Below are 18,951 nucleotides of genomic sequence, written 5' to 3'. Positions count from 1 at the left end.
GGAGTGGCACCCGAATAAGGTCATAAAACCATTGGCTGGCAGGAGCTGCAGTCAGAGGTGGAGGCCACATTGCTATGTGTGCGTAGGAACCACAGCCAAAGCTGTGGGTGTGGCTTCTGCTTCAGAGAAGTGACTTTTGCTTTTTGAAACATAGAAATTGCCAGCTCTGGAGATCAACACCCTTCATCACCCGGGCAGGGGTTGCTGTGGTTGTGGTAGTCTAAGATTTCCCTCACCACCATGCCAAAATCACAGGAGTCGGTAACACTGCCTTTCCCCAGCCCTTCCTCCAGCCTGTCCTTCTCTGAGTGCCGGGGTGCACATGTACTTGAGGACCCTGCATCTTTGAGGGTCTTCTAAGCCAGAACGGCAGAGGGGGTGCTGGTAAAGCCTGCTGAGCAAGGTGGTGTGTCTCCCTCCAGACCCAGCTGGTGAGCAGCAGGAGAGCAGGTCTGTGGAGCGTGCATCCGTGCTCACCTGCTGTGTGTTTGTGCGGCCCCCGGCTGCCTTGGGAATGAGTGTGGTGTGACATGGAGTTGGGGGCCGGGGGGGGTCAGGTCCCCACGGTCTCTGTATTCATGTCGCTTGGGTCAGCTAGTCTGAGAAGGCAGGTGTCTCACGGGGCTTTCAGAAGGGGGAAGGGCCGCGCGTCGGAGACGCACGTTTCCATGACCAGTCGTAGCAGCACCGCAGCATTTCCTGCATGACCGTGTCTGGGAGTCGGCCTAGGTTTCTAGCCATCACACTGCGTTCTGGAGCCATTCGCATTGCTCGGAGGTGTGCTTAGGGCAGTCAGCCTCAGCCTCCCAAACAGGGCCTGCTTCGGTCAGCCTATCTGAAAAGTAAGGAAGGGGGTTCGTTTAAGCGATGCTCAGAATATGCTTGGCTGCTATCAGCTAGTTCTGCCGTCAGGCTCAGCAGAGCTTCAGATGATTTCTTAGGGAAATTGCTCTCCTAGACCTACCACCAGCACTTCCTGTCACATTCTCCCATGGGGCCCGAGCCAGCAGTTGGGCTGAGTAGACCCATTGTGACTGGTGCGATTGCCTGGGTACAAGCTGCAAGAGCAGGCCTGACGGTAGTAAGGGAAGATTCTTTTTATGCAGGCTCTTGACCTGTGTATCACTTTGTGTCTGAGCCACATTATCTGGGTGACTTCTGTCTGCCACTGTGGTTATGACCTGGGCCTGCTCCAGTTGCAGTTCTCAGGGGGAGTTGGAAGAGGAGTGGGCTGGGCCCTCTGTCTCCCCCAGATCTCGCCTCGCTGACTGTGTGTCAGCCTGAGAGCCTGTGTGGAGACACGCTCTTTGGAGACTGTGCTGTGTGCGCCTACGTGGCAAGCGGTGGACCTGTCGTGTTAGCGTTACAGCCCCTGTCGCCTTGGAAAGGGCTCAGAGCCCTTTGCCAACGCTCACTGAGCAAGCTTCGCTCGCCTGCAAGACGGATAAGGATCTTCAGTTGAAGTCTCCGGTCTGTTCTGTGTAGGCCCTCACACTGGGCCCTTTCAGGCCAGGAATCTCATTTTTCTGGGCTGTGGGGGTCAGAGCACACAGAAGCTGTCCACATACGTGTGCGTGAAGATTTCGTTTGCGTCGCAGTTGCCTCCGCGCTTCTCTCTCCTTCCCTGTCTCTCGCTGCACTATGCCACATGCAGATCGCATCCCTTGCATGCTGCCCTGTGTGCCCGCTTGTTTACGCATCATCTGAAAACTCAAATGCCCATTCAGATATTTAGATGCCTTCCTGGGGTGTGACATTTCAAATATCTAGGTCTTCATAAGCAGTGAAATGCATAATAATAAGAGAAACCTGCCCACCCCCGTCGTAGGAGAAGAGCATGATTTCATGGGCATTTTAAAAATGCTCAGCTTTGCAGATTTCATTTCTCCCGCAGAGGGCAAATCAGCTGTACCCTGATTGCATGGGTCTGAGAGCCACAAAATGATTCCCTGCCCTGCCTGCCAAGCGACTGGGAAAGCAGCAGGCAGGCTGGGTTCCATCTGAGATCTCTATATTTCTCTCTCTCTCCTCTCAGTTGCCGGCACAGGAGGTTGTGAATTTATTCATCCCGACGCAGGCAGTGGGTGCCATCATTGGGAAGAAAGGCCAGCACATTAAACAGCTGGCGAGATTCGCTGGCGCCTCAATCAAGGTAAGCAAAGAGCCTTGCTGGAGCGTTCATCCCCACCGTTGTCGTCCTCTCGGGTGTCTGTCAGCCAGCTGCCCAGCCGACATGGAGAAAAGAATCGGTACCTTGAGACACCGGGTTTCAGAACCCCAGCTGCACCTAAATCCATTTCAGGCTCTGGTGCCAAATGCTTCTTTTCTTCATCTCTGTCCACCTGTGGGCTCTGATCTCTCCCCTCACGCATCATGTCTGTTGATGGCGACATCCTCTCGTGAGCCAGCGAGGGGATGTCACTCCAGAGCGTCTGCCATCCCCAAATCTCTCAGCTTCCGTGAGCTACAGGGGGTGCCGCTGAAACCTGTACAGCTCTTCTGGTGTGGGGAATACCGCAGCAATGGTGATTAGCTGACTCCTCAGAGGGAGGGATTGTACCAGTGCTGCTGGCCTCCAGGTGGGTGAATGGGATAGTCCCCATCAAACCGCTAGGGAAATGGAGGGGCAGAAATGCAGTATTCAAACCTGACCGCTTCAAAATGAGACATTTGTCAGAATGGCTCCATTTTCAGCCGGTCCGCACTGAAAGTGACGGGAGCGGCAGGTGCTGAGCTGCTCTGACAGGCAGGTGCCTCAATATGGACCTACCCGCCTAATTTGATTCCCCCCTGTTTGAAATTGTTGGCCATAAGTTTGAAGTGATTTGAGTAAGGCGGTGGTGGCGAGGCTAGAATCTCCTGCCTCCCAGTCCTACTCTAACCACTAGACTACTAACCCACACCAGAGGTGACACACACCTGCTACCAGTGATTCCTGTCTCTTCGGTGCGGCTTCCTTCCCCATCGACCCAGTCCTTGTTTTACTGGAGCCACTTGGGGAGAAATCTGAGTTCAATCTGACCAGTGTCGGGGTGCTAAGGAGCTTTGGAGAAAAGCATGCCAGTGTGAAACCCTCAGAGCTGCGTCCTGTGTGCAGAGTGTGTTTCTGGTTGAACAAGAAGGCTGCAAACACACATACTTCTTGAATGGAATAGCCCCCATGTGCTTTCTAGTGCACAATTATCAAACCATCAGGGAAGCTAAATGGACGAGGATATTTAATGCTGGACACAGACCAAGACCTCTCACAGGTCAAGTCCCCCTAAGATCCTTTAGAAAAAGTATGGTCACTTGGTAGATAAAATAGTTTGCTGTGGTTGAATCACTGTAACGAGACAGAGAGTCCCCTTTCCTGGTACGAAGGACTCACTCCACTCTCTCACCAGGAACAGTTTATTTTTGCCCGTCACAAGGCAGCAGCAGCAGGATAGGGTACAACCCAGTACATTTTTTATGGTGAAAGTGCACCTGTGGAAGAGCTGGCAGGACACTCCCACAAATAAAACGGGGGGCAGCACAGCACCCTTACTCCCTACATTTGGAGGACATCTCTCCATCTCTTTTTTTTCTTAGTTTTTCTTATCTCAGAAAAGATATATTGGAATTGAAAAAGGTAGAAAAAAGGGCAACAAAAATGATTAGGGGTTTGGAATGGTTTCCATATGAGGAGCGATTAATAAGAATGGGACTTTTCAGCTTGGAAAAGAGACGACTAAGGGGGGATATGATAGAGGTTGAAAATCATGACTGATGTGGAGAAAGTAAATAAGGAAGTGTTATTTACTCCTTCTCAAAAAAAAAGGAGTACTTGTGGCACCTTAGAGACTAACCAATTTATTTGAGCATAAGCTTTCGTGAGCTGCAGCTCACTTCATCGGATGCATACTGTGGAAAGTGTAGAAGATCTTTTTGGTTAGCTAAAAAGATCTTCTATGCTTTCCACAGTATGCATCCGATGAAGTGAACTGTAGCTCACAAAAGCTTATGCTCAAATAAATTGGTTAGTCTCTAAGGTGCCACAAGTACTCCTTTTCTTTTTGCGAATACAGACTAACAACGGCTGTTACTCTGAAACCTGTCATTACTCCTTCTCATAACACACAAACTAGAGATCACCAAACAAAATTAATAGGCAGCAGGTTTAAAACAAACAAGAAGTATTTCTTCACACAAAGCACAGTCAGCCTGTGGAACTCCTTGCCAGAGGATGTTGTGAAGGCCAAGAGGATGACAGAGTTTAAAAAAAAGAACTAGGTAAGTTCATGAGGATAGGTCCATCAGTGGCTATTAGCCAGGATGGGCAGGGATGGTGTCCCTAGCCTCTGTTTGCCAGAAGCTGGGAATGGGCGACGGATGGATCACTTCATGATTACCTGTTCTGTTCATTCCCTCTCCGGCACCGGGCATAGGCCACTGTCAGAAGATAGGATACTGGGCTAGATGGACCTTTGGTCTGACCCAGTATGGCCATTCTTATGTTCTTAGTTACTTCTCATCCACTTCCCATGCTCCCACTGAACCCGATGTTGGGGGAGTGACCTGTGGAGTGCCCCCATCCGTGCTCTCAGAGCAGTGTTCTCTGCCCACTATGCAGTGCTGCTTGGGGTGGCATGGAATACGCATGGCAGCTATCTAGAAGGTGCTGAGCACCAGTTTACTACCTGAGGGTCTGTCTTCACTGCACAGTTAATCCAGGTGTGATTCAGGTTTTAGCCCAAACCTCCCTACCACACAGAATAACCTCTGACCTGGGTCTGGAGGTGCTTTAAGCCCTGATTATTTGACCCTGGGGGTAGGTAGAGCCCAGTCTCCACTTGAGCTCAGGCTGGAACCTTCCCTTTGAAGTGAGGACAGGCTAAATCACTCAAGTGCTGACAGGCCTCCAATCCCTTCCCACAATCCCACCTCTCTACTCCTCTCCCCACCCACCCACCCACCCCCCAAAAAAAAGGAACAGAAAAGTTTGTCTGCGTTCAACTCAACTGCCTGAGAATTAATCCGAGAGTCTTGGCACACAGACCCATGGGGTGTGCCTCCAGACACATGGAGTCAGAACACCCTTGTTCCCTGGAGGGACTGTTAGAGATGGGACACCAGCAGAACAGGCAGTGCGAGCAGCTGGGCTGGACACAACGCGGCCTCATGGACAGAGCCGTGCGCAGTTTAATAAAGTTCCACTTGTTCAGCTTACCCACCTCCAGCCTCACTCTTTGCAAATGAAACGCGTTGGCAGCACCGAAGCAGTGAGTTCTCTGCAGGACAGCAGCTGGCGGCGTGAGCCGTGGCACTCGGTCTGACACACCCTAGCCCTGGATTGTGCAGACGCAAACCTAGCCCAGCGATGGACCCGCGGGGAGGAGGAGGAGCTGAGCTTTGTAGAGACCTGGCCACGTAGGAGGACGACAACAGGAAAGTGAAATTGCTACTTTACCATACTAAGGAACAGAGCAGAGCAGTCAGCACCACTCTGAAGCTCACCATGGCCTCAAGCCTCACAGCAGTGACCTATTGCTTCCCAAAGCAGAACAAAAGTGCAGAGTGACTAGAGACCCATCCTAAGGGAAGGGGATGGACCCCTATGCTACTGCCTTACACACCCTGGCTTTCACATGCGATTCTGGGGACTTGTCAGACTCCCTGATTCAGGACAGGACACTCTGCAGCACTTGGGATCCCGCCTGCAGGAGCAGCTACTCTGGGAAGGTGATCTCAGACTAGACAGATGCTTAGATATGGGACATGCAGTGAAAGTTTCAAGAGAAAGGATGACAGCCCCAGAAGTACGTGCACTGAGAAAACAGCAACGGCGAGAAGGTGGCCAGGGCTCCATGTGATGAATTTACCTAGGGAGACAGCAAGAGTAGGTAGAGATGGGCCCTGTGCTAGGATAGCATTGCAAGGAACAAGACCAGCTGAACCAGTGTGGGCAAAGCAGACAAAGATCCCCAGAGATTCAGTCAGACTTGTGCAAGATGGGCATATGGGGCTCAGGCTGTTGGGACGGGAAAGCAGGAGGAGACAGTACCAACCTTCATTCATGCAGCAATGTTAACAAGGAAACACCCTGTGCAATTTAAGCTGGAGAGCGGGGTCTCCTCAAATGTGATTCCTTGGGGTGAATTGGACTCTCACACCCATTACAAAGAGCAGGTGCAATCTAATAACGTAATAATAATGAGAGCACAATGCACCCCATAGAAAAAAATGTCCCCCCCCTAGAAACTAGCCTGGAAAAAAACAGCCGGTGCCAGCTGAAGTTTGTGTTGGCCGATGGTAAGCACCACAGACCCATCTTGGGGCATACAGCCGTACAAGCCCTGGATGTGACCGAGGGCAGCATCAGAATTTCACACTTGCAGAGCAAGAATCTTCATATATACTAAAGTCAGAAGGGACCATTATGATCATCTAGTCTGACCTCCTGTACAACGCAGGCCACAGAATTTCACCCACCCATTCCTGCGAGAAACCTCTCACCTATGTCTGAGCTATTGAAGTCCTCAAATCGTGGTTTAAAGACTTCAAGGAGCAGAGAATCCTCCAGCAAGTGACCTGTGCCCTATACTACAGAGGAAGGCAAAAAACCTCCAGGGCCTCTTCCAATCTGCCCTGGAGGAAAATTCCTTCCCGACCCAAATATGGCAATCAGCTAAACCCTGAGCATATGGGCAAGATTCACCTGCCAGATACTACAGAAAATTCTTTCCTGGGTAACTCAGATCCCACCGCATCTAAAATCCCATCACAGGCCATTAGGCCTATTTACCATGAATATTTAATTACCAAAATCATGTTATCCCATCATACCATCTCCTCCATAAACTTATCGAGTTTAATCTTAAAGCCAGATAGATCTTTTGCCCCCACTGCTTCCCTTGGAAGGCTATTCCAAAACTTCACTCTTCTGATGGTTAGAAACCTTCGTCTAATTTCAGGTCTAAACTTCCTGGTGGCCAGTTTATATCCATTTGTTCTTGTGTCCACGTTGGTACTGAGCTTAATTAATTCCTCTCCCTCTCTGGTATTTATTCCTCTGATATATTTATAGAGAGCAATCATATCTCCCCTCAACCTTCTTTTAGTTAGGCTAAACAAGCCAAGCTCCTTGAGTCTCCTTTCATAAGACAAGTTTTCCATTCCTTGGATCATCCTAGTAGCCCTTCTCTGTACCTGTTCCAGTTTGAATTCATCCTTCTTAAACATGGGAGACCAGAACTGCACATAGTATTCCAGGTGAGGTCTCACCAGTGCCTTGTACTAAAACCTCCTTATCCCTACTGGAAATACCTCTCCTGATGCATCCCAAGGCCGCATTAGCTTTTTTCACAGCCATATCACATTGGCAGCTCATGGTCCTCCTATGATCAACCAATACTCCAAGGTCCTTCTCCTCCTCTGTTACTCCTAATTGATGCGTCCCCAGCTTATAACTAAAATTCTTGTTATTAATCCGTAAATGCATAACCTTACACTTCTCACTATTAAATTTCATCCTATTACTATTACTCCAGTTTACAAGGTCATCGAGATCCTCCTGTATGATATCCCGGTCCTTCTCTAAATTGGCAATACCTCCCAGCTTTGTATCATCTGCCAACTTTGTTAGCACACTCCCACTTTTTGTGCCGAGGTCAGTAATAAAAAGATTAAATAAAATTGGTCCCAAAACTGATCCCTGAGGAGTCCCATGGTCGATGGAGGTAATGGCAAAAGCATATGGGGATGTTTTCCAAGGCAACAGGGGCCTAGCAGGAAAGCTGTGCCTGGAAATAGACCCCACAATGGAACCTGTGCACTTACCACAAAGGACAGCTCTGGTAGCACTGTGTAATCCAGGGCACAAGGAACTCAATAGTCTGCAGAGTGGGGGTATCATAGCACACGCAGAGGCCAGTATAGCCTCAGTACGCGGCGTGGAGGTGTATAGAAGCCAATTACACATCTGCATAGACCCAAAGGCACTGAACCAGAGGCTGAAAAGATGACCCTATCCACTGACCACCATTGATGCCATCTTGCAAGAACTCTCCAAAGGTGAATCTTTATGGTGTCAGATGTAAGGAATCGGTTTTGGCAAATAAGCTGGCTGACAACCTTTGCAACATCATTTGGTCACTACAGGTGGCTGTGCTGGGTGACCAGATATCCTGATTTTATAGGGACAGTCCCAAAATTTGGGGCTTTTTCTCATATAGGCTCCTATTACCACCACCACCACCCTCTATCCCGATTTTTCACACTCGCTGTGTGGTCACTCTAGGCTGTGCATGCTGATGGACATCAGCCCAGCACCAGATTCAGCCAAGTGCTGGAAGGACTGCCTGGGGTGAAAATAATTGCAGATATCCTCATTGTAGGTGAAGAGAGCAACGATACAGAAGCTGAACAAGACAATGACAGAAAACAACAGACTTTTCTACAATGATGCTGGGGCAAAAACATAAAACTCAACTCGGGGGGGGGGGGAAGCAACTCAAACAGCATGAGGTGCTGTACACTGGACACCAGCTCACAGCAAGGGGACTGAAAGCAGATCCCAACAAGCTCAAGACAAGCTCCAGTGGGTGTGAAAGGGGTACAGCAGTTTGTAGGAATGACAAAGTGTTCTGTCCAAGTTCTGTCCACACCTGGCTGCAGTAGCGGAACCCATACAAGAGCTCCTGAGGCTGGATATTGAGTGAGGCTGGGCAAGTCCCCAACAGTAAGCATTGGACGCACTGAAACAAATTATAATGGATGCCCCCACCCTGAAGTACTACCAGGCAGGAGAGCTGTCTCCCAAAGAGGCTGCAGAAAAAGACATCCAACCACGGAGGCCAGAAGACAAAAAACAACTTCTGGTAGGAGCAGAACCATATTTTCAAATGAAAGATGAACTGAAAGTGTAGGTCGGAATCCTATTTTGAGGACAGAGAACTATCGTCCTTGCCACAGTAAGAAAGGATGTCAGGCAATTGACAGCTGTCTGAGCCTAGCTTGAGAGTGTATTTACTAGCTGTGAATGGCTACACAACTCTGCCCATGGATAGAAGGGAGGGATAACTCAGTGGTTTGAGCATTGGCCTGCTAAACCCAGGGTTGTGAGCTCAATCCTTGAGGGGGCCATTTAGGGATCTGGGGCAAAAATGGTCCTGCTTTGAGCAGGGGGTTGGATTAGATGACCTCCTGAGGTCCCTTCCAACCCTGTGATTCTATGACACTTGCCTGTCACATGATAGCCGCCAGCAGAAAGAGACACTCTTACCACGTGAGCTGCCCGCCCACCCGTGGGAAAAGGTGTGAGCAGACATATTTACCTTCAAGGAAAAGCAGTGCTATTCAGATTTTGGGAGATTGATTCCCTGCCTGATACAAGAAGCAAGTCAGTTATGGGCAAGCTGAAGGCCCACTCTTCAAGTTATGGCCTTGCAGGCACTGTGTTCAGCAACAACAAACCCCAGCTTGCCTCAGAAGAATTCCAGAAGTTTGCATGCTACGGGGAGTTTGACCAGCCCGCTTCTTCCCCAGCATACCCCCAGATAATAGAAAGATGGAATCAGCCATGAAAACAGCTAAGAGACTGTTACACAAGGCTGTTTCCTTTTCCTCCTCCTCCTCCTCCTCTTCTTTGTTTGTGTTTTTGGCACACAGGGGAGCCAAACAGTCCATACCAAGGAAATAGTGGGGTGAAGGACCAAAACCCTCTACCAGTAAAGGGAGATCTGTTGCAGCCAGAAGAATGGAGATGCTGTGAAGGAGATGGCCAAGAAGCAGAGAAAGGAGGTACTAGAAAGAAGAGGTGAGGGGTGCAGTGGTGCACAGATCACACAAGGTGACTGCACAGGAGGGACAAATGACCAGAAGGACGAGGAGACACTTGGGAGCCAGCAGACACAGAACCCAGAGAGAGCCCGGAGGGACAGAACCATGCAGAGGCCAACCTTTCAGGGATGGAGGAGACTCCAGAGACAGTTCGCTGGGCTTGGAGAGAGGTGATGGGAAGATGGAGCTAGGTCGCTCCTGGTGCAGTCGCCTGCTGAGGAGATCAAAGTATGTCCCAGAGCCTGTGACCAGTTGAGTCTGGGTAAAGACAAGCCCAGCTCTGCTCTGGCCGACGGACCTGGGGTGGGAGCTGAGTGTCAGGCTGTATCACAATGTCTGTAAAACCGGGAAGATAGACCATGACCAGTGGGACTGGAGTCATTGGGCCCATGCTCCCTGGAGGGACTGTGACTGAGGGGACACTAGCAGGCCAGGCAGTGCAGGGAGTTGGGCTGGACGCAATGCAGCCCCGTGGACACAGCAGTGCACAGGATTTAATAAAGTTCCATTTGTTCAGCTTACCTGCCTCCAGCATCACTCCTGGCTGCTGCGGGGAATACAGGAGGAGGGAGACAGAGTGCTGGGGGCAGGGCTTTGCTGTGGGGCTGCCCACACCCGGGCTGGGCTCACCCAGGTGCTCAGACCCAGGTGCCAATCACCAGGCTGACCTGTGCAGTGAAGACAGCCATGACCTGCCACTCTTCGTTCATTCCCCTAGGAGAAATGAACTCTCCCTCTTCTGGGCTGAGCTAGAGTATACTGAATACAGACACCGTCAGCAGCTCCCATTCCACTGTAACCAGGGACACAGCTCCTCCCCTTGAGTCCGGGGGAAGCCCATAGCGAGGGCAGGCTGAGCCCCCAGCTGCTGAGCCATGTCTGCTCACATGGCTTTTGACATGCAAAGACCGAATACCTCCCCACAACAGTGCCCCCTCCCCACACAGCCCAACCCCTCAGGGGAATGTGGCTGGGTCCCCGAAAGGCAGCTTGCCATAGGGAGCAGCTGATACTCATGGGCAGTGACTCAGTGATGCAGACAGACACATAACCACTTGAGGGCTGGGTTCCAGGCCCCCGCAGCATGGGTCATCCAGCGTGTCATTCCTGAGTCAGGGTGAACTTAACGCCCATCTCCAGGCATGAATCAGTGGTTAACTCTTCCCATGTGGAGGCAGTTTGAGTGTCATGGCAAATGCTGCTGGACTCTTGTGTTGAGCTTGTCTCAAGACAGAGGGCCTGTCTGATCCCATTTCCACCTAACAGACCCCCCAGTGCCACTCCCCTGAAGTCGGTGGGGGCTAAATAAAGGCATGCTGCCCGCTAGCATCTGCTATCACACCTTGTAACTGCCCCCCTCAAGCCTCCAGGTGCCTGTGCCACCATGGTCACTGTGAGCGCACACTTCCCTGTTTGTGCTGGACTTGGGACAGGCTGGGCTCAGTCCAGTGCAGCCAATTGCATGTCCAGAGCTGCCTTATTTTTTCAGCAACATGCAGGCAGAGATCTAGCGAGCTGTGCAAGTCTGCAAGCCCTTCTGCACGACATCCAAATGCTCAGGTCTCGGCAGAGTTTGTCAGGCCATCTGGGCCTTTCGGCACAACAGAAATGTTTGCAAGCAACATCCCCTTTTGCTGAAAACCCTCAGAAATTCAAAGGGAAGTGCCGATGAAAAGGAGAGGGAATTCATTTTTGTCTAAATTTTTCCTGGGGAAAATCCTTGTATCCCAACCAGCTCCAGTTCTGAACTACTCTAGTGTGAAATCAGGCTCTTTGTAGACGGAGCAAATTCCACTCTGTATCCATTAAAGAACATGAAATACCCTAAACACGCTGACACCTGCAAGAGATCTGGCTGAGCCCCACACAACACACTGAGTCCGAGTGCTCCGATGCGGGAGCCTGGGGAGAGAGCTCCAGGCTCATGTTGCTGCTAATCACTTGCCTCTCTGTGGCTCGTAGATCGCACCAGCAGAGGGTCCAGATGCCAGCGAAAGGATGGTCATCATCACCGGGCCCCCGGAAGCCCAGTTTAAGGTCAGTGGGGAATGGGCAGGGTGGAGCAAAGCAGGGGCTCTGTGACACCGTACAGATTCGAACCCCCCATGCTCAGCCCTGGAGAAACCAGAGCAAACACATGCTTTAAAGGGTAGCTCTGAGAACTCCGGGTTAGCGGGGGAGGGGAGAGAGCGGTCTGATGGGCCCGATCCTGTGCGAAGGGAGCTGAGGCTCAGCAGCAGCATCTCTTTCCCCCCCCCTGCCAGCAGGAGGGCCGTGCTGCTTGGGGGCCCTGCTGCTGCGCGCCCTCAGGCCTATCCGAGGGGATGTCTGTGCCCCAGAGGAGTGTGGGGAGGGCTGGCAGGGAGCCACAGGCACAATGCCTTGCCTGGCTTTGCTAATGAGGCAGCCTGCTCTGTCCCATCCATGCAGGCTCCATGCGTGAAGAGAGCTAACTGCCCAGCTGTGCTCCCAGCCTGGGGTGAAGGCCCCCTCCCTGCAGATGGCCACCCAGAAGGTGGGGCTGCACGACCCTTTTATAGCCAGGAAAGGGCGCTGCTGCCCAGCAGGCAGCCAAAGCTCAGCATGATAAGGACAGATTGGCAGAGCTCAGCTCCCGTTCAGCCTGCAGTCTCAGGCTCCCCCTGCAATTCCAGAGCAGCTGGGCGTCACTACAAAAGCAATCAGCCCTCAGATAGTTAACCGTGTTCATGGGTGTCGTGTCATCATTATGCTTCCGTGTCAACACCTCCTTGAAAGGAACAGGGGCAGAACACACCTCAGAGCCGTGTCCTCTGCACTCACAAGAGCTATGGAGCTACGTGGCTAGTAACATTTGCATTCTGGCAGAAGGCAGTGGGGCTGTGAGCCGGGGGCATCACAGCCTCAATCATTCCGCTTCCACTCTGCACTTACCGGAAGGAGACTGCCCACAGTCCTGCCTCGGGATCCCAGTGTCCTCCTCTGGCCCTCACGATGCCCTCTGGGCCCGTGGTGCAGAAATGGCCACGTAGAATTTCAGGAGCGCAGGACCCTGGCGCGCGAGGTGCTGCCGGGACTCACGGTCGGGGCCCCGGCGCACAAGGTGCCACACAGACAAGGCAGCCACAGGGAGTGGTGTTATTCCCACTGTGCAGGCAAGGAGCTGAGAGGTGAAAGGCCAGATGTCCCAGCGTGCTCAGTACCCAGGATAGGGGCCTGATCCAGAATCACTGGATGCTAAGAGCATTTGAAAATCTGGCCACTTCAGCAAGGTGCCTAACTGGGAGCTGCTGCGTGCAAGGCATCTCTGAACCCTGGCCTTGGCCCCTAAGGGGTCTGATGGAGCAGAGAACTCACCTTGCCTCCCAGTCCAGTGGTTTAGCCCATAGACCACTCTTCTCCCTTGCTGCAGCCCAGTCCAGTTCTCCCTTCCCTGCCCCATGTGCACAGAAATACAGAGCTTGAGCCTGGAATTCATCATGGGATCTTCTTCCTCCTCAGGCCCAGGGCCGGATATTTGGCAAACTGAAGGAAGAAAACTTCTTTAACCCCAAAGAAGAAGTGAAGCTTGAAGCCCACATTAAGGTGCCTTCCTCTGCAGCTGGACGCGTGATAGGCAAAGGTGGCAAAACGGTACGTCAGCCAGCAGCACGGCAGTCTGCCGCAGCCAGACCCAGGGGAGTGGGGAGCTGCGGAGCTGAAATTACTTTGGCTTTGTTTGCCAATGGTTCTGTAGCTCTTATAGCTGCCCAGCATGGAGAGAAAACCACATGGGACAGGACCCCCCTGCGCACATACCTAGCAAAGCAGCTGGGGTCACTTCAGGGCCTTCAGTAATAGAATCATAGACTTTAAGGTCAGAAGGGACCATTATGATCGTCTAGTCTGACCTCCTGTACAACGCAGGCCACAGACTCTCATCCACCCACTCCTGTAACAAACCTCTAGCCTATATCTGAGCTATTGAAGTTCAGCTATACAAACAGCTCTGATCCTGCAGCAGACACGGCCCACGGTCCTGTGCTGTTGAGTCTTTCCCAGTGAACTGCACCAACAGCCTGGCAGGAAAGTCTCTGCTGGGTTCAACTGGCATCACCCCCTCTGGCACCAGTCCTGCTGATGCCTGAGCCAAAACTGTGTCTCACTGAGTCCTTCCCTATACTTATTGGCCAGCTGGAGGCACTGCAGAACCATTAGTTACCCATCTTTCAGCCACTTTGGGGGATGGCCTGACTCCTTAAGGGGAGGCTATTGGAATTGCTGGGCACTGGCACAGCTGGATAAGCAGAGCTGAGCTCATACCACTGCAGATCTGAGAAGCCCAGGAAGGTACAAAGGCATGTGGGAAGAGGGGAGAGATCCCTCCAGTTGGTTGGTTGGACTCTGCCTATGGGTGACAGTCTAGAGTCGTCTCCAGTGAGCAAAGCCCCAGTAAACACGCTTTGCCTGGAGGTGCTAAGGAGGGAGACACCGAGAGAGCTCCCAGTTTGTCCTCGTGCAGCCCGTCCGGGATCCATAGAGTCCTGGATCCACTGACCACAGCCCTAGACCATCTTTTCCACACCCCGAGCAGCCTGCTGGAGCAGACACACAGGAGGAGCAGAACACCCCTGCTGGCTGTCCTGCTGCTGTCTGGGCTTTGAGGAAGACCCAGGAACAGCTTGGGGGTAGGTACAGTAGCTGGAGCGGTTAACAATGCACACAGACTGTTGTTAAAACTTCTCTTCCTGCAGGTGAACGAACTGCAGAACTTAACCAGTGCAGAAGTCATTGTCCCCCGTGACCAAACTCCTGATGAGAATGAGGAAGTTGTCGTTAAAATCATCGGGCATTTTTTTGCCAGTCAGGTACAGGGCATGAATATTTTTCATTTCCAAAGTCTTTTGTGGCAGAAGGGAAATCCGTCCACCCCTTCACATCAGGGACAAAATCTGTATTATCTATACTAATCCCGCCGCCTTTGTTCCGATGCAAGGGGTGAGGCCTGATGTCCCATAAATACAAAACCATTTCAGTACGTGCATTCGGGTGTGTTGTCCCTAGATTTAAAGTGTACGTACCACACATCAGAGACAGTTCATTTCCTATACGTGTAAGCAGGTCTATTAATGTGATATGGAAACAGTTCATTTGTAAATGATTGTTACCATTCTAATATTGTTAACTTTCCCACATTGCACACATCGGCTCTCATCCTGTTCACACTGGAGTCAATAGGGACTTGGGCATTGATGTCAAGGCAAACTGGATCAGTCCCACTGTGGATATCAGGGTACACACATTTCACAATCTAACCCGTGAGCAAAGAGGTCAGAGTTGTAATCACCTGAACCTTTCCGTTGCCTGACCATTAGTTTGTTTAAATTTGCCTCAGTCACATTGCATCGGGATAGGATTTGCATTTAATTCCCCTCCCCTTGCCCCCCCCCCCCCCAAAGTCTACCCCTCACACCATCCCCAGGTGATAGCTGGGGTCTTGCAGGTCCAACCGCTGACTGGAGCCATTCTGTCAGTGTTAGGTTGATACAGACCTGTGTCTGTATCTGTCTCCCTGGAAAGCTCAGGGCTACGGGTGGCTATTTCCCTGATCCTTCTAGAATGTTCCAGCCCCGTGGCTGGCGAGGGCCTGTCCCGTAGCACCACAGTGAGCGCGCCCGAGCTGATAAGAGTGGAATGTGCTAGTGTATGATTTTGTTGGTTATAAACTAGGGACTAAAACCGAGATTTTCAGACATAAGGGGCCTCATGAGCACCCACAAGCGCCTGCCGATGCCCAGTTTGTGAACTATTTGTGCTGCAAGAGCAAAGGGGGAGAGAATCTACCCGGTCATCGCAACGGGCAGCATCCAGCCTCTGCTGACTGTCTCTATGCTAATGGCAGCCACTAGAGTCTTCCCTAAAGGCTAAATAGAAAGAGCATCCCCTGAGTCCTGCTCACCTGGCCATACATCACGGCACACCCTGGGATAGAAGAGTGGGGATATTTATTACCCAGGGTTTCAGAACTCAGTGCAGTGCTGACTTAACTGCTTCTCTCTAGGTGGTATCAGGAATTCATCAGTGGGGACACAGCTCCTCTGTCTGAAAAATGATTGGTACAAACAAAAGAACTTTTACCTAAAACTACTTTTTATTAGCTCTTAAGCGCACACACACACATGCTGTAGTGTAGCAGCAGGGTTAGCGCATCCCAAACATCTGTATTTACTCAAAGTGTGGACTGGTTTTGAGGAATCGGCTACCAGCCTTTCGGGTGCCCTCCTTCCGCCCAGCTGCTGGGAAATTTAGGTGCCAGCTCCTTGCCCAAAGGAAAGCTTCCTCGGGCTGCTCCAAAGTGTATCCTTTTGCCTAATCTTTTATAGCTAACTTAAACAAAGCACATTACTCATAGTGACTCCTGGTGGGTCACCATAGTAACCCCTAATTTCAGCAAACTATTCATTATTTCTCATCATCAAAACATTTCTAGTATTTCCAGTCATAACAATAAAACGTACGTGTCAGGGGCCCTGAACCAAGGTCGATTCTCTAAACATGCCTCCCGTTCTCATGGCGCATTGACTCTCTGCCCCTTCCTCCTATTCTGATTAGCAAACCACAAACATGCAGCTGCACAGCCTTGCCCTTCAGGGCCTAAGATTATTCCTAGCTCTGGGGCATTTGGTTTTCAGCTAGCGGTGGCTGGACACACAGGATGGCTGACTGCAGTACTGTCAAGTTCTGGGGTTACAGACTGGAATTTCAAATTATGGGGTCACAGGGAGTCACGATTTAGCAGCCATTGGGTGGCGGACATGCTAGGCCCAGTAGAACCCTGCTTGGCTGTGGGTGCTGCCATGCCAGGCTTTATCACTGCAAGAGCCGTGACATACAGGGCGTGGGTAGGCCGCATGAGGGGCAGGCAGCACAGTCACAGCGCGGAAGTGACGGCACGGCTGGCCCACAAGGGTTTGCTTCGTACAGCTGAGCCAGGGCACCGAGGGATGGAAATTCAGCCCCAGCCAGCCCAGCACTGAGCGCATTTGAAAACCCCATGCCCTGGGCAGCATTGCAGGCCAAGGCGGTTTGCAAACTCGCTGTGCATGCCCCCCACAACCCCAGGCCTTACTCTCTCCTGCCCCAAGAGACACAGGCCTCTCTGCACCAGGTGGGGGCGCCGCACTGGGCCACTGGGTGCCACCCTGCCTGGCCCCTCTCTGCAGCTGGTTTTCTCTCTCTCGCTTTGCCCGCAGACTGCACAGCGCAAGATCAGGGAAATCGTACAGCAGGTGAAGCTGCAGGAGCAGAAACATGCTCAGGGAGCCCCTTCCCTACAGCGCAGCAAGTGAGGCTCCGACACGCCAGCCAACAACAACAGATTGAATGTAGCCCTTCCAGCACCTGCCAGAGCACCAGAGCCGGGAGCCAACCAAAGACCCTCCTGAGGCATAAATGTCTGCCCACGGCTGGGCTGTGCAGAGGACTCACAGTGGGGAGGGGGAGGGTTCCAACCCACTCACACTGACGATGCCACACAGCAGGGGCTCTGCAGACTCTTCCAGGCCGCAGCCTCCATGTTCCTCTATTTACGAGCGCGACGCTATCCCTTTAGTTGGACTAACATAGGCGGAGATGGGGCAAACATCCCACTGACAGCTCTTTAGGACCCACTCTTTGTGCATGTGTGCACACACTAGAGGAGAAGATTTTTACAGTGCATGGGCTGCAGTGCGTGAGGTGGTACTCGCAGCATTAATATATTTTAGAATTAATATATCAGTAACTAAACTAACCCATTTCTTTTCTTTTTTTAAAAAAGGTCATTTTTTTTATTTTTTACTTGTTTTTTGAGGCTTTTTGTTTTACTGAAAAAGCAGGCTTTTTAAGACATCTAAGGAAAGAAACGAGTCCACTTGGATATCTAATATAAAATAGACTGAAGATACTGCCAGCAGCAAAATTAAAAGAGGGTAAAAAGTGGCAATTTCCGTAAAGGCTTTAGGAAGAGCAGCGTTTGGATTCTCTGTCTGTGCCAACACAAGGGATACCGTCTCTTAGAAGAGGAATCTCTCTATATATCTCTGTCCAGCTCACATACCAGTTTCTCTTTGCTTCACAGATTCCACACTGGTTTTTGCATCCTGTCCTATTCCCTCCCTCTCACTTTCTCTCTCTCTCTCTCTCTCTCTACCACCACATCAGCCGTGCTCTAAGTAACACACCACCGAAAACAAACACAAGAAACACCCAGCCACAACTTCCACTTTGGTTATCACCCAACCCAACCACAATGGTACTTATATGAGCATTTTTGCAAAAAAAGAAAGAAAGAAAAACAAGAAGCTTCAGCCCCTGTGGGGGGGGATACTGCATCAGGATTGGAGAAAGGGGCTTCTTTCTTTCTTTTTATTTTTTAAATGGGGGGAGGGGAAGCAAAAATAACTTACAAGATGTTGTTGGCCCAGGGCATGGAAATTGCAATTTTTTTTTCTTTTTAAAGAAGAGAAAAAAAAAAAAACTACCTCAGGTGTTTTCGTACCTCAGCACCTTGCCCTCGTGTTTCCCTTTTAGAGATTTTGTATGCCTTGTAAAACTGATAGTTGGAGCATTTTTTTATTTTTTTAATAAAAATGAGTTGGAAAAAAATCTAGACCAAGTCAGCTGCCCAGCTGGAGAAGGTGCCGGCCCGCGTGTGCAACGACAGCTCTGTATTATCTTTCTGCTAGCTGAGAGCCGATGGCCTTTCCTTTGGAGAAACCTTGAAAATGTTCTGAGAAACAAACTTGACAAAAAGACAACCCGAGAGAGAAAGGATTGAAGAAGAAGAACTGAGTTTTGATAGGGCACACGCTATTAGAGTTTTCTACGCTAAAGGATGACCATGTACTGGTTTACGTGAACATACCATTGTACCAACAGACTGCAATGCCAGTTTCCTCTACTGCAAACAGTGTTCTGTGAAAAAAAGAAATATATCCAGCTAACAAGAGCCTCACCTTGGTATTTATTTTCATTTAATGTCACAGAATTGACTAGGGCTGTAAGGGCTGAGAAGCCTTGGCTGCAGCCTGGCTGAAGGGTGGGCAGTGGGTGGGCTATAAAAGGCCCTAGTCGCGCCCTAGAGCCACAGCCAAACCACCATTGGGTCCACCGGGAGCTGTGTAAAGCAGTGAATAGCCCTAAAAGAGGGGA

At 50.9% G+C, this 18,951-nt stretch overlaps 1 protein-coding gene across 2 annotated transcripts in view; it reads left to right on the top strand.

The window, feature by feature from the left end:
• Nucleotides 1–18,748, top strand: part of IGF2BP2 (insulin like growth factor 2 mRNA binding protein 2) — a 102,788-nt gene extending 84,040 nt beyond the window's left edge. For both annotated transcript variants that reach the window (XM_073360302.2, XM_073360303.2), the window contains 5 exons: nucleotides 2,036–2,152; nucleotides 11,764–11,838; nucleotides 13,282–13,413; nucleotides 14,514–14,627; nucleotides 17,013–18,748. In XM_073360302.2, the coding sequence (XP_073216403.1) occupies nucleotides 2,036–2,152; nucleotides 11,764–11,838; nucleotides 13,282–13,413; nucleotides 14,514–14,627; nucleotides 17,013–17,108 (534 nt within the window). In that variant the 3' untranslated portion in view covers nucleotides 17,109–18,748. The remainder of the gene's footprint in view (nucleotides 1–2,035; nucleotides 2,153–11,763; nucleotides 11,839–13,281; nucleotides 13,414–14,513; nucleotides 14,628–17,012) is intronic.
• The last annotated feature ends 203 nt before the right edge of the window (nucleotides 18,749–18,951 follow it).

Source organism: Lepidochelys kempii, chromosome 9 (assembly GCF_965140285.1).
Source record: "Lepidochelys kempii isolate rLepKem1 chromosome 9, rLepKem1.hap1, whole genome shotgun sequence".
Taxonomy (NCBI): domain Eukaryota; kingdom Metazoa; phylum Chordata; order Testudines; family Cheloniidae; genus Lepidochelys; species Lepidochelys kempii.
Note: the sequence above shows the minus strand (reverse complement) of the source record. Positions and strands in the feature narration are given on the sequence as shown.